Below are 14,018 nucleotides of genomic sequence, written 5' to 3' on the forward strand. Positions count from 1 at the left end.
GAACCCTCGACCTTCTGTCGTGGATGCAAGGTCCGATCCAACTTCTGACACCAATGTAATGAAACAGGAGGGAGCAGGTCTCGAACCCTCGACCTTCTAGCCCGAGGTCCGGCGCGCTATCGACTGTGTCGCAAAAGCATGCGGCAGAGTCGATTTCCGCGCTTATAAACCCAGGTTCGTTACACTGCTCCCTCCTTTCAAAGAGCGCGTCCGCGCGCTAGTTTGGGACTCTACGTCTTATAGGAACGCGCTCACCGGCCAAGCACACGCACTGTCGTGGATGCAAGGTCCGATCCCACTTCTGACACCAGTGTAATGAAACAGCAGGGAGCAGGTCTCGAACCCTCGACCTTCTAGCCCGAGGTCCAGCGCGCTGTGCCGCCAAAGCGTGCTCGTGCGGCAGAGTCGATTTCCGCGCTTATAAATCCATTGTCGTTACATTATTTTTGAATTAACCCACTGCAAAATGTGAACGCTGGATCAGGTTGGGATACTGGCCCTTTAAATGGGCGTGTCCTCTCGTGTTTACGTTTTTAGAGTTTCTAAACCCAGAGACGCAACTTCGCAAGACTTCCGGGAACTGTTGAGAAACAGGCCAAACAGACCAGTCTGGGGTTTGGGGTTTGAGAAGTCAATGATATAAATTAAATATTCTTCCTTAGCTGTTAATTTTCTCAAAATCTAAAAATACAATCTAGATTAGATCCGACGTCTTAAGTAGTTGAGCATGTTAGTACTCCAAGCTCGTGAAAGTGAAAAACTGAAACGTTTTCATTTTCGTCAAAAACAACGTTATATCGACGGAGTGCCGTTGATTTGACGGCCTGCACATGCGTGGTTTGGCACGAGACGACCGTTGTTGACCATGGCCTGTTTCTACATATGAGTTTAGTGAGCCACCGTCGCCATCACGTCGTCTACAAGTGTGCTCTGGGATTTATACTGAAGAAGCAGTTTTAGCCTATCTCCATAGTGTACTGTCTTTGATTCGGTCATTGCTTTTTACGACTTGACTGACAGGGATGAAGAGGATAACAGCGCCCTCGTAGAGCAGCTTCACACAGTGGGATCAGTCCAGCGACGAGGGCAGAAAAGTGCGTGGCATTCTCTTCGGGTCTTCAACTTCCATTAACGGAATAAAAACTGCCACTGTATCTTGTTTTGCTTTGACAGACGTGATGAGTGGCAGGGTTGGCGACCTAAGTCCGAAGCAGGCTGAGGCATTGGAGGAGGTGAATTGCTGTACTGTACATTTCTGTATCTGTGTCGCATTTATTTATGTTTGACCTGACGATCTGACAGTCATGATGCTTCTGGAACTTTGAACCTTCCTATCTTTTTCCACCACACGCATACAGACAGTGTTGGGTGCAATGTACGTTACAAGATATGATTATATGTAGAAACATGTCATGGCTACAACACGCTGTAACCAATTTATGTATTTTTATCAAGCTTTTCCTTCTTAGGTTTCTCGGTAATACGGGTCAGTAAAGTTGATAGGTGGTTCCATCATTTTAATCACCTAACTGGGTAAAAAAAATCTACCCTAGACCTATTATTATATGAATTATCATGTTATTAATAATTCATTATTTATGTAATTGCAATTTACTGTATAGAATTTAGTATATGTATCTCCCTTGAAAGGTTTGGTTCTAGTGTATGATTTTAGTTTAATTTCCTAAAATATATAACTATCTGAGATGTGAGTGGAAAAACTTATTGAATTTACTGTGACCAATGTGCTTTGTTTTAAGAGATGAACTTCCACACAGAAGTCTGAAGCTTTCATGTGGCTTATAACAATTCATTTCACATGCTTGCTTCCATGTTTACCACTAAACCCATCATCACTAATACACCTATACCCCTTTTGGCCCTCTCGCTCTCTTTCTTTCTCTTGCTATCGCTGCCCCTCTCTCTCTGCCACCCGGTTTTATCCTTGGGCAGTTTCGAGAGAGGATTCAGGATGTTCTTCCACTACTTCCTGCTCAGCATGACCACTTCCTGTTGCGCTGGCTCAGAGGTAAGGCAGACTAATTAACCGCCTGTTGCTTCACCACGGTGGGCTTGGAACTGGAATGATCTGTTCTGGTAGGAGAGCTGCAAGGCCATTAAGACCATGCTTGGGTAGGGTCAGACTCTCCAGTCCAGTCTAGCTCGGATAGATAGGCTTCCTGAAGACGGTGATTATCATCTTTGATGGATACGTTGTTACACAGCAACAGATATTTTAGCTTCAACCGAACAATTCAACAGTTAAAACTCAATGGTTTTGCAAATAGAGAAGTTACCAACTGGTTTTGGAACGGTGACTGACCATGAGAATACAACACCTGCGTAGCTACAGTAAATGCTTTCAGTTGTGTGCGGTTGGGGTGGAAGGTGTTTGTAAGGTTTGAGAGAGAGGGCTATCTTTATAACTGGTATATAACTGTAACAACTTTTGAATACTTGGCTAATAGCTGGTTAACTTGGACATGAACAGTGTTAGAGCTTTTGTTAAAACTCTTCACACGGTTGCAAGTGACAGTTACAGGGCCAGAGAGAAAGAGAGAGGTCTGTGGTCTAGAGTTGATTAGTGGAGTGACATGTTGTAGTAACACAGCGAGTGAGAGGCAGGCGTTGTAAGGAATGCCTTGTTCTACATTGGAATAGATTGGACTCACGTTGGCTCTCTGAATCCTTATAATCTAGGACTAATCTAGGGCTAATTGCATTAAACCTGTAAAACAGTGACTCATGCATCTGTTATTAGTTATGGCAGCTTAACATACACTTAGCCCTTCCACTGATGGTCTGTGTCTGTCAGGTTTTCATCTATAACTATTCCTATTCCATTTGTAATTAGAAAGAGCTTGTTACTATGTGTTGATCCCTGTCAGACCATAAAGATCTAGTCTAATAATCAGAGCTGCACTCACTGCATAGAAATGTCTTAATGGTCGACTTTGGGCAAAAACACAAAAATAACGTCTTTAAGCTGTATAACTGATCAATGCACCATCATATCAGGTAATTCAATGCTTATAAACCAAACATATTTATGAATAAGATATTTGGCTACAGACGTGCAATTTCTTACTGATCTTTACAGCTTCAGTCCAAAAACAAATCCTTTGAAATGATGTCAACACATACTGGAAGAGTTACTGGCTAGCTACAATGACTAGCTTAGCTAACGAACTAGCTAGACTATATATACAAAAGTATGTGGACACCAATGTTCCAGGACTGCCGTTCAGAAGAAGAGATTGAACTTCACTGAGTTCTCCCCATTTGTTTGCACTATATAGATCAATGTTTTTTCTGTGATCGAATTAACATGATATCAGCCAATGCAACAAACTAAAACAAATTCGATTGAGTCTGTGATTTTGTTGTAGGCAGAGCCATAGCGCAGTGGAGTAGAATTCTATTGGCAGAGGGAGCCCAAGAGTGTTCTTTCACCCACATGAGCTGTCTTTCACCCACATGAGCGGTCTTTCACCCACGAGTGACTGCGCTTTTCAGATCAGATCAGAGCGCATTTGTTGATATTCTTTGCTAGTTAGCGAGTTATTAGCCCAGTTATAGATAGGTATAGGCCAACAATGGGGAGTTCCTGCTACAATTTACAGTCACCTATTTGGCCCATGGTGTTACAGACCAAGTTACAGAACTAGTAAATCATTAATTAATGTCAAGCCCATCATAATGTAAAAACATTTTTTTAAATGCAATGTAGGCCTGCATTAAACACCACATACAGTATAGTCTACTGTAGGCTATATCATAGAAATTAATACCTATTTCCATGTGAAAATGTTATGGGATTTACTTAGATGGTTTTGTTGGTAGGCCTACATTATGCTCAAATAGCAACAATAATAAGGGCCTCCTGAGTGGTTCAGCGGTCTAAGGCACTGCAGTGCTTGAGGTGTCACTACAACCCCGGGTTCGATCCCAGGCGGTGTCACAGCCGGCCGTGACCGGGAGACCCATGAGGCGGTGTACAATTGGCCCAGCATCGTCCAGGTTAAGGGAGGGTTTCACCGGCCGGGATTTCCTTGTCCCATCGCGCTCTAATGACTCCTTGTGGCGGGCCGGCGCCTGCAAGCTGACTTCGGTCGCCAGCTGGACAGTGTTCCCTCCGACACATTGGAGCGGCTGGCTTCCGGGTTAAGCAAGCAGTGTAGCTTGGCAGAGTCATGTTTCGGAGGACGCATCGCTCTCGATCTTCACCTCTCCCGAGTCTGTAAGGAAGTTGCAGCGATGAGACATGCAATTGGGGAGAAACATGGCTAAAAGTACAAATATATATATATATTGGCTATTGTCTAAAACTGTAAGGGTACAGCCTCAGTGTTCACTCAGCCACACCCGTTGCTGACAGGTGTTTAAAATCGAGCACACAGCCATGCAATCTCCATAGACAAACATTGGTAGTAGAATGGCCTTACTGAAGAGCTCAGTGTCTTTCAATGCGGCACCGTCATAGGATTCCATCTTTCCAACAAGTCAGTCCGTCAAATTTCTGCTCTGCTAGAGCTTCCCTGTTCAACTGTAAGTGCTGTTATTTTGAAGTGGAAACGTCTAGGAGCAACAATAGCTCGCTGCGAAGTGGTAGGCCACACAAACTCACAGAACGGGACCGCTGAGTGCTGAAGCGCATAGTGCGTAAAAATCATCTGTCCTCAGTTGCAACACTCACTCCCGAGTTCCAAACTGCCTCTGGAAGCAACGTCAGCACAAGAACTGTTCGTCGGGAGCTTCATGAAATGTGTTTTCATGGCCGGGCAGCTGCACACAAGCCTAAGATCACCATGCGCGTCGGCTGGAGTGGGGTAAAGCTCACCGCCATTGGACTCTGGAGCAGTGGAAACGCGTTCTCTGGAGTGATGAATCACGCTTCACCATCTGGCAGTCCGATGGACGAATCTGGGTTTGGAGGATGTCAGGAGAACGCTACCTGCCCCAATGCATAGTGCTAACTGTAAAGTTTGGTGGAGGAGAAATAATGGTCACCTCACTAATGATCTTGTGGCTGAATGGATTTCTGTTTTTTATTTTTAATACCTTTGCCAAAATTTCTACAAACCTGTTTTTGCTTTGTCATTATGGGGTAGTGTGTGTAGATTGATGAGGGGGGGGGGGACTATTTTAACCATTTTTGAATCAGGCTGTAATGTAACAAAGTGAAAAAAGTCAAGGGGTCTGAATACTTTCCAAATGCACTGTATATTATTTAGTATATGTAAAGACAAGATTAAATTAAGAACAGTCTGATGGGTGACAATATTATCACTTGTGAATTATGTATTATCACTTGTGAATGATGCCCAGCATGTGAAGTAAGGCAAGAAACAGCACATACGTATTTTTACAACCTTTTCTAGTCATAGTCGCACACATCATGTAACCTAGCCCATAGGCCTATGTTTTGATACGGTTTGTATCACAACTAAAGTGGCCAAATAACTCCAAATGTAGCATATAGATCTAGGACCCCTGGAACACTGTTAGAGAGCACATTGAAAGATGTGTCATTGCGCAATCGCATGTGAATACAGAGTTTTGACTGGCCACTATTTAAAAGAGGATCCTAGCTTTCTTGTGCTGCTATATTTTTTACTCAATTCTTAATGTTGCTAAATTCTTAAATTAAGCACAATAATCCACTTTACAACATGGCATACAAAGGCGCGTGAGTCTCAAGTTTGGGGAGGCACATTTTCACCATAAAAATGCACCTTTATAAGAAAGCATTCCATGCATCATCACATTTGCAAACGTGTGTAAGATTGCCTACTATTCATAATGTGATGAGTAGATTGAATAGTCATAATTTAGGCTACAAATATAACTCAATCACTGTTTGCAAAAAAAGACTGTTCACTGCATAGCTGAGCAACTATAGCATAGAGGAGGCCTAGGCTAATTCCGATATGTTTCTTCTTTCTTTGCATGGGAAAAATGTGGTCTTTTATAAACACATTTCATAGAATATGACGTCCATCTAAACTGGTGGACAAAATTATTGTAAAAAAACTATGATAATGATAATTAGTGAATTTGCGCAGTTCGCACTCACTGGGGATATTACAGATGCTCTCTGCTGGTGCCAATAAGATAGGCTATACTGTTGTTTGCTCAATTAAGTTGAGAATTTTGTTAACTTAAAGACAGATTAGTCTTTTCATTGTCTTTTCTTTACAGCAATAACAGACAGTTGCAACTCAACAATAATCTGCCCAAATTGCGAGCGCTGCTTTTCCTTCCGACTGTAGGCAATACAATTTAAAACAATCCACAATATTTTTTTGAAAAATGAGCTAATGATCCTCTGTGGCCAAATCATGCTTTAGTATCCTTTTTTGAATTCTTTTATTTATTTTTGTATAGACAGGAGTAGGCTAATAACGCTATATAATTTTGGCAATATAATTCAATTTACTTTAGGAAAAGCTTTCCCTAGCCTTATGGATGTGCTGCCTAGCTTGCATATTAAAAACGTAACTGCACGTAACCTCCATTCACTATTCAAGTGCAGGCTACGGATAACGTTTTTTTTTTGTGGGCCGTTCTAAATTAAAAATAATTTCACCCATAGACTATATTTAAAGACCAGATTAAATTAAGAATAGTCTAATGGGTGAGAATATTATCAAGTGTGTGCAGCCTGCACAAGAGGCAGAACTCATGTTTTTCATGCAACTTTTTTCAAAGTCGCATTATGCAGCCTTAGAATGTAATACACATCTAAACATATAGCCTAACGTTTGTGTCACACCTAATGTAGCGTAAATAACACAAATTAAGCATATAGGAGGACCGGTTTCTTTGTTAACACAGAATAGTTGCGTGTATGCATTTCCTCTGAAATCCTTTGGAGAAAATATCCTTGCTATTTTATTTAGCTATGTTTATTGTATTCTTCATACAATAAAATACTATACAATAATGCCACGGAATTCTAAGCAAATCTTGTCTGCTAAATTAACTAGTGTAGCCCACAGCCATATGGCATAGCCAGATCAGGGCCTAGCATAAGGACAACTCAGAATATGCTATTTTGTTACAGTGAAATAGGCAACATTTTCTTCAGATCATGTTTATGTCTAAAATAAATAATGGATTTATTGTGATGGTGTAGACTTTATTAAATTGATTTTATTAGACTTTTTAAAATGTAGATGATCCAATGGTCTGCATCAGTGGCTTGTAGGCTATGCGTGGAAGCCAGGAGATGCTAGACATGTTTATGTTAATTAACGGTCAATTACCGTGAGACCGGCAGTTATTTGCATGATAATCAACGGCTGACAAAATTTCATCACCGCCGCAGCCCTAGCACTGACCCACCCCATTTCTGTTTGAAATTTGAGAAAGGCGGAGTTGACCTTTAATTGGTTAGACTGAGTCGACATGTTTGAATTTGGCAACCATCCTCTCAATGTAGAGAGGGTGAATGAACGGGCTGCTGCACAGTCACTATGGGAACTCTTTCTTGAGCTCCCGGTTAAATTGTGCATAACTATTTTTTCAAACTCTTAAATGGTTAAACTAGTGGGAAATATATGTGATTATTGTACAAATCTGTCACTATTATCCTAAATTAAAATATATAATTATTTTGGCCATATTTAATACGTTTATATTACGCTACTTTCCTTGATGTGGACAGTATGTGTCACTACATTACACAAGCTCATGTTTTGACCATATCGGTTTGGGAGGATTTAAACATCCTTTTTTACCTCAGATTGGTGATGTTAGTATAACAGTTTATAGTCAGCACGATGACACAAGATGAAATGCTTAAAACAGATCAGTACATTTGGTTTTGTATTGCTGATTTTGTCATACATGCTGGGGGTTGCAGGACTTAGAAGTCTTCCTGTCATTTTCAAACTCAAATGGCACGTAGAAATCAGGGTGGTCTCTATAAATGTCGCTGGCCTCACACCAATACACAGATTTGAGAATCAAACTATCTCTCAAATAACAGCCAACCCTAGTCAGTGTTGATATTCTATGTCGGGTCGTGATTCATTGAAGTTAAATAACAAAGCAACTGATTTGTTCCTTCCCCATTTCAACAGCCTCCCAGAATCTCCATCTGAGATTCCAAAAAATTGACCACTGCCTTCAGCATATTATCTTCTAACCACTGATATAAAAAATGATTCTCAGATTCAGTGTGTCCTTTGAATAGTGTTAGTTTAAACAGCACATACAACACAAATGTTTGCCCTCTCTCTATTGATTTCAATGTGATATCGATATAAGTGATTAACAAAATAGTGTTGCGTTTACCTTTCCGCGTTGGCAACCCACTTGAAACAAAATGCAACAATCCAAAATGTAGCTGGCTGTCTTCTACAAGGTGTCCTCTAAGCGGTGATATACATTTTATTCCCAGATTCCGTGTGTTTTGTCAGTAGTGTTAGTTTGAACAGGATGTGCAAACTGACTCCACCCATCTTGTTCTAATGATTTCAACGCAATATCGATATTAGTAATTGACAAATCAGTGTTGCATTTCTCTTTTCGTTTTGGCGACCCCCAAATCAAAATGCATCACTCAAAAATGTAGCTGACTGTCTTCAGTAGGTTGTCCTCTAACCAGGGATGGTAACAATATTTAGAATTTCGGTGTGGTTTTTTAGTTGTGTTAGTTTTAGCAGTGCATACAACCTGATTTTCACCCCTAATCGATATGAGTGATTTAATGCCACTTATCAAACCAACAGCGTTTTGATGCGTATGCAGTATATAAGGTGCTCGTTTAAAAAAATACAAGTAATATTATTACTAATGTGACACATGTACAGTGGGGTCCGAAATTATTGACACCCTTGATAAAGATGAGCAAAAAAATGACTGTATAAAAGAAATAATTCCAAATACTGAGCTAAATTGTATGCTACATTTTTTTGTGAAATTATATTAATTTATACTAATACAATTGCTCAGAGAAAGAGATTTTGTTTAACAAGTAATACTATTTTTTTATCAAAAAGGTAGGAGTCAAAATGATTGACATCCTTGTTTTCAATAGCTAATTTATATGAGTTGGAGAACACATTGGGAGGGGTCTTAGACCATTCCTCCATACAGAATCCTGTGCGTATGGACTGTCCACAGGTTATCAATTCCGGAGACTAAGATGGCCGTAGCAAAATTTAGATTTTCTGTCCAATTAACAATTTCTTTGTGGATTTTTATGTGTGTATATGTGTGCTTGGTGTTATTATATACAAGCGCCCAAGACTAGTAAAGGCTCTATTTTCATGTCATCTGACCAAAGCACCGGTTACAATCCAAGGGCCAGTGCCGTTTAGCAAACTCAAGGTGTTTACATTTTTTGGGATGACATGAAAATAGGACTCTTTCTAATCAAATCAAATTGTATTGGTCACAAATACATATTTAGCAGATGTTATTGCGGGTGTAGCGGAATGCTTGTGTTTCTAGCTCCAGTAGTATCTAACAATTCACAACAATACAGATCAAATCTAAAAGTAAGGAATATAATTTTAAAAATATATAAATATTAGGATGAGCAATGTCGGAGTGGCATTGACTAGAATACAGTATATACATGTGAAATGAGTAAAATAGTATAAACATTATTAAAGTGGCCAGTGATTCTATGTCTATGTACATAGGGCAGCAGCCTCTAAGGTGCAGGGTTGAGTAACCGGGTGGTAGCCGGCTAGTGATGGCTATTTAACAGTCTGAGGACCTTGAGATGGAGGCAGTTTTTCAGTCTCTTAGTCTCAGCTTTGATGCATCTGTACTGACCTCGTCTTCTGGATGATAGCGTGGTGAACAGGCTATGGCTCGGGTGGTTGATGTCCTTGATGATCTTTTTGGCTTTCTGTGACATCGGGTGCTGTAGTTGTCCTGGAGGGCAGGCAGTGTGCCCCCGGTGATGCGTTGGGCAGACCGCACCACCCTCTGGAGAGCCCTGCGGTTGTGGGTGGTGCAGTTGCCGTACGCGGGCGGGGCAGTTGTCGTATGCACACGTGGTGGGTTTGGCGTCAAAATGAGAATGCATGAGCAGTAAATAACCCTGTACCTATTGTAAAATATGCTTTGCTGCTTTGTCAGGGTTTCATCTCAGTTCAGTTGGTAATGGTCATTGATGTGTCTGTCTAGACCACTCTTCTTCAGCAGGTGTGACTGTCTGAATCCCAAATGACAACCTATTTCCTACAGTGGTTCCTCCTTTAAAAGTTGTGACCTTGCACCGTGGAACTTAGAGGTACCCAGCGTCACGGCTTCATTGCTCAGACCACAACTAGGGGGAGTTAGAGCACTCATTATGTATTTGGGTCCCAAAGTTTTTATACGACCAATGATATCGAGTGGTTTCAATGACAAATTTTGACGCAAGCCACCGTGCCTGGTGGCGTTCTTCAACAAAGATGGCTGACAAAACATTACGGTGGAACCAAATGTAAGTTGTTATAACGTCATAACGAGTCAAGCAAAACATTTACAATTGATAGGAATATGTTAGTTAATGTACCTCTAACACCTCCCAAACCCGGATCCGGGAGCACCCCCATCAGTAGAAAAGCTACTAGCATAGCCTAGCATAGCGTCACAAGTAAATACTAGCATCTAAATATCATTAAATCACAAGTCCAAGACACCAGATGAAAGGTACACATCTTGTGAATCAAGCCAACATGTCCGATTTTTAAAATGTTTTACAGGGAAGACACTATGTAAATCTATTAGCTAACCACGTTAGCAAAAGACACCACTTTTTTCACTCCACCACTTTTTTACTCCATCAGTAGCTATCACAAATTCGACCAAATAAAGATATAAATAGCCACTAACCAAGAAACAAATTCATCAGATGACAGTCTGATAACATATTTATTGTATAGCATATGTTTTGTTAGAAAAATGTGCATATTTCAGGTATAAATCATAGTTTACCATTGCAGCCACCATCACAACTCGACTAGAATAACTACAGAGAGCAACGTGTATTACCTAATTACTCATCATAAAACATTTCTTAAAAATACACAGCGTACAGCAATTGAAAGACACAGATCTTGTGAATCCAGACAATATTTCAGATTTTCTAAGTGTTTTACAGCGAAAACACAATATAGCGTTATATTAGCATACCACAATAGCAAACATCACAACCGCATTGATTCAAGCCAAACATAGCGATTACGTATAAACCACCAAAAGATATTAATTTTTTCACTAACCTTCTCAGAATTCTTCAGATTACAGTCCTATAACATCATATTACACAATGCATATAGAGTTTGTTCGAAAATGTGCATATTTAGCGGCACAAATCGTGGTTATACAATGAGAAAAGTAGCAAAGCTGCCCAGAAAATGGCAGGAGAAATCTTTGAAGAGGCACCTATTCTAATCAGTAACTATTCCAAAACTTGACTAAAAAATACAGGTTGGACAGCAATTGAAAGACAAATTAGTTCTTAATGCAATCGCTGGGTTACATTTTTAAAATGAACGTTACTTCAAGCATACAGCGTGCGCTAAAGCGAGACCGCACCATAATTCATGGCGGAATTATTATCTGACATTTGTCAACATAAGTACGAATTAACAGCATAAAGACTGCTTACTATTAGCTGAGCTTCCATCAGAATCTTGGGCAAGGTGTCCTTTCTCCAGAACAATCGTCTTTGGGTTGAAAGATGTCCTTTTGTCCGGTCGAAATAGCCGCTAATGTTAGCCGCCAACTGGAGAGGTGTCCAACTCGTGAAAGCGCATGGCAAAGAAATCCCAGAAAATCGCAATAAACTGCTATAAACTGCTAAGTCGGTTTAAATTAACTACCTTATGATGTCTTTAACACCTATAACGAATAAAAACATGACCGGAGATATAGAACTACTAAAACGAAAGCGTTTGCAGGACGCCATTGTGATGTCTTCATGCGTCAGGCGCACCGTTGAAAAGGACGGTACTTCCGTTCCACGGTCTTATAAAGGGCCCAGATTGCGCAATCCACTCCATTCAAATTCTCCCCGCTTACTGACATCTAGAGGAAGACGTATGCAGTGCATGTAGCCCGATGGCTTACATGGGGACTTATAAACTGACCTCAGAACAGGGACCTCGATTTCTGAAATCTCACTCCCTGACAGGAAATGTGCTGCAGAATGAGTTCTGTTTCACTCAGAGAAATAATTCAAACGGTTTTAGAAACTAGAGAGTGTTTTCTATCCAATAGTAATAATAATATGCATATTGTACGAGCAAGAATTGAGTACGAGGCAGTTTAATTTGGGAACTCATTTTAACAAAGTCGAAATGGCGCCCCCATAGGCTCAAGAAGTTAATGTAGAGACAAACATTTGTGCGTATTTTTTTGTCATGAAGTTAATTTACGTTAATTGACTAGCTAACATTAGCCAGTGTTAGGAGAATGAATTTGTAATTCGTGTTTAATGTTTTAGGGACTCCTGAGAGAACCAGCAAAACAGGCTGTCGTCTTGTGAAACAGTGGATGTAAAGAATCTAGCTAGCTAAAGCATTTACTGCAAATTGAATGTACAATTGTGTAAGCTTGCCTTGCAATGCAGCTGAAGTAACATAGCTAACTATTTATTTGCTTATTGTGTAGTGGAGGATAAAAATAACTGTATGCCTATGGATGTGTATCTAGCTACAGTGTGTAGCTGATCTGTGTATGGACCCTAAAACATTAGGTTCTGAACTAATATTCATTCCAATCTATGAACCTCAGCTATCATAGTTGTATCAAATTCAAGCCTGAATGAATTTGCTAGGTAGCGGGGTATGCGCTAATAGCGTTTCAATCGGTGACGTCACTCGCTCTGAGACCTTGACGTAGTTGTTCCCCTTGCTCTGCAAGGGCTGTGGCTTTTGTGGAGCGATGGCTAACGATGCTTCAAGGCTGGCTGTTGTTGATGTGTGCAGAGGGTCCCTGGTTCGAGCCCAGGTAGGAGCGAGGAGAGGGGCGGAAGCAAAACTGTTACACGGGCACCATTTTAATTAGCAGAATCTCCTCTTTGTAATTATGTATGTCTGGGCAGCGAGCTCATTTGTCATCGATCGCTAGACCAGAAATAGTCAGAAGTTTTTATTTTTTCCCTACTTTTTCATTACGCAGACATGAGCACAGTTGACAGCATCGAGGTTACGGATGTTTACTTTCTACACAAGTTTTTTTTTTCCAGTTTCGTCCGACGAACAGACTAGTGGGAAAATAAAAAGGGATACATTTTTTATGGAATTCTAAGCATCACTCCAGTCAAAACAGGCCCTGCGAACGTTTGATTCCATTAATAAGCTATGGGCTCACGCTAGTGTTCCAGTTTAGTCAACGTTCTTAAGCTGTTTTTCAGCCTTGGGTGAATTTTGACTCGTTCTATTGTCGTAAGGACAGTGTAACTAACAAATTGTCAGCCAACATAACGTTGTAAGGTAACTTATTTGAAAAGTCATTACTTTATTATATTGCGTAGCAAGCTACCCCTTGGTCGTTAGGGCAAATCTGGTCTATAATAGGAGGGGGTTTTGGGACAGAGCCACTGACTGACCACTGCTGTCAGCTGGCCACTTAATCACCTTAGCTATTAGAGTGTTAGATAAGCTGCTTAGTGTCCTCTCTCCCTTCTGGGTCAGTACTGTACGGTGCTGCTACTATACAGGGGAAGTCTGATGTAAGGTGTTGGCACACAGTGGAAGAAAGCCTCTGTCAGGCAACTGGCTGCTCTTAATCTCCATAAAAATCCCTAATGGAGGCTAGCTACAGTCTGTTGTTATGGTGATACCACCAGCCCTACCCTGCTCATTTACTGACACCCGGAGTGAGGAAGAAATTAGTCATGTCCAGATTTATAAAGAGAGATGAAATAAAAATTGCACAGTCACATGGCTGACTGAAAAGACTGCCATTTGGGACACAGCCAGTGTCTCACCGGTCAGATGTAAAACTGAAGACTCTTCTTATGAATGAAAAGGGGACTTGGGGTCATTTCCTGCTTGTTTGCT

At 40.7% G+C, this 14,018-nt stretch overlaps 1 protein-coding gene across 6 annotated transcripts in view; it reads left to right on the forward strand.

Annotated features, from left to right (window-relative positions):
- The first annotated feature begins 378 nt into the window (after nt 1-378).
- LOC120044095 (SEC14-like protein 2) overlaps nt 379-14,018 on the forward strand; it is a 47,076-nt gene continuing 33,436 nt past the window's right edge. Inside the window, exons 1-3 of one of the 6 annotated variants that reach the window (XM_038988687.1) lie at nt 382-1,094; nt 1,174-1,232; nt 1,954-2,029. In XM_038988687.1, coding sequence (XP_038844615.1) covers nt 1,179-1,232; nt 1,954-2,029 — 130 coding nt within the window. In that variant the 5' untranslated portion in view covers nt 382-1,094; nt 1,174-1,178. Of the gene's footprint in view, nt 1,233-1,953; nt 2,030-14,018 lie in introns of all 6 variants that reach the window. The other 5 variants (XM_038988708.1, XM_038988700.1, XM_038988714.1 and 2 more) reach the window with 5 other exon arrangements.

This window comes from Salvelinus namaycush, chromosome 1, assembly GCF_016432855.1.
Source record: "Salvelinus namaycush isolate Seneca chromosome 1, SaNama_1.0, whole genome shotgun sequence".
Lineage (NCBI taxonomy): Eukaryota > Metazoa > Chordata > Actinopteri > Salmoniformes > Salmonidae > Salvelinus > Salvelinus namaycush.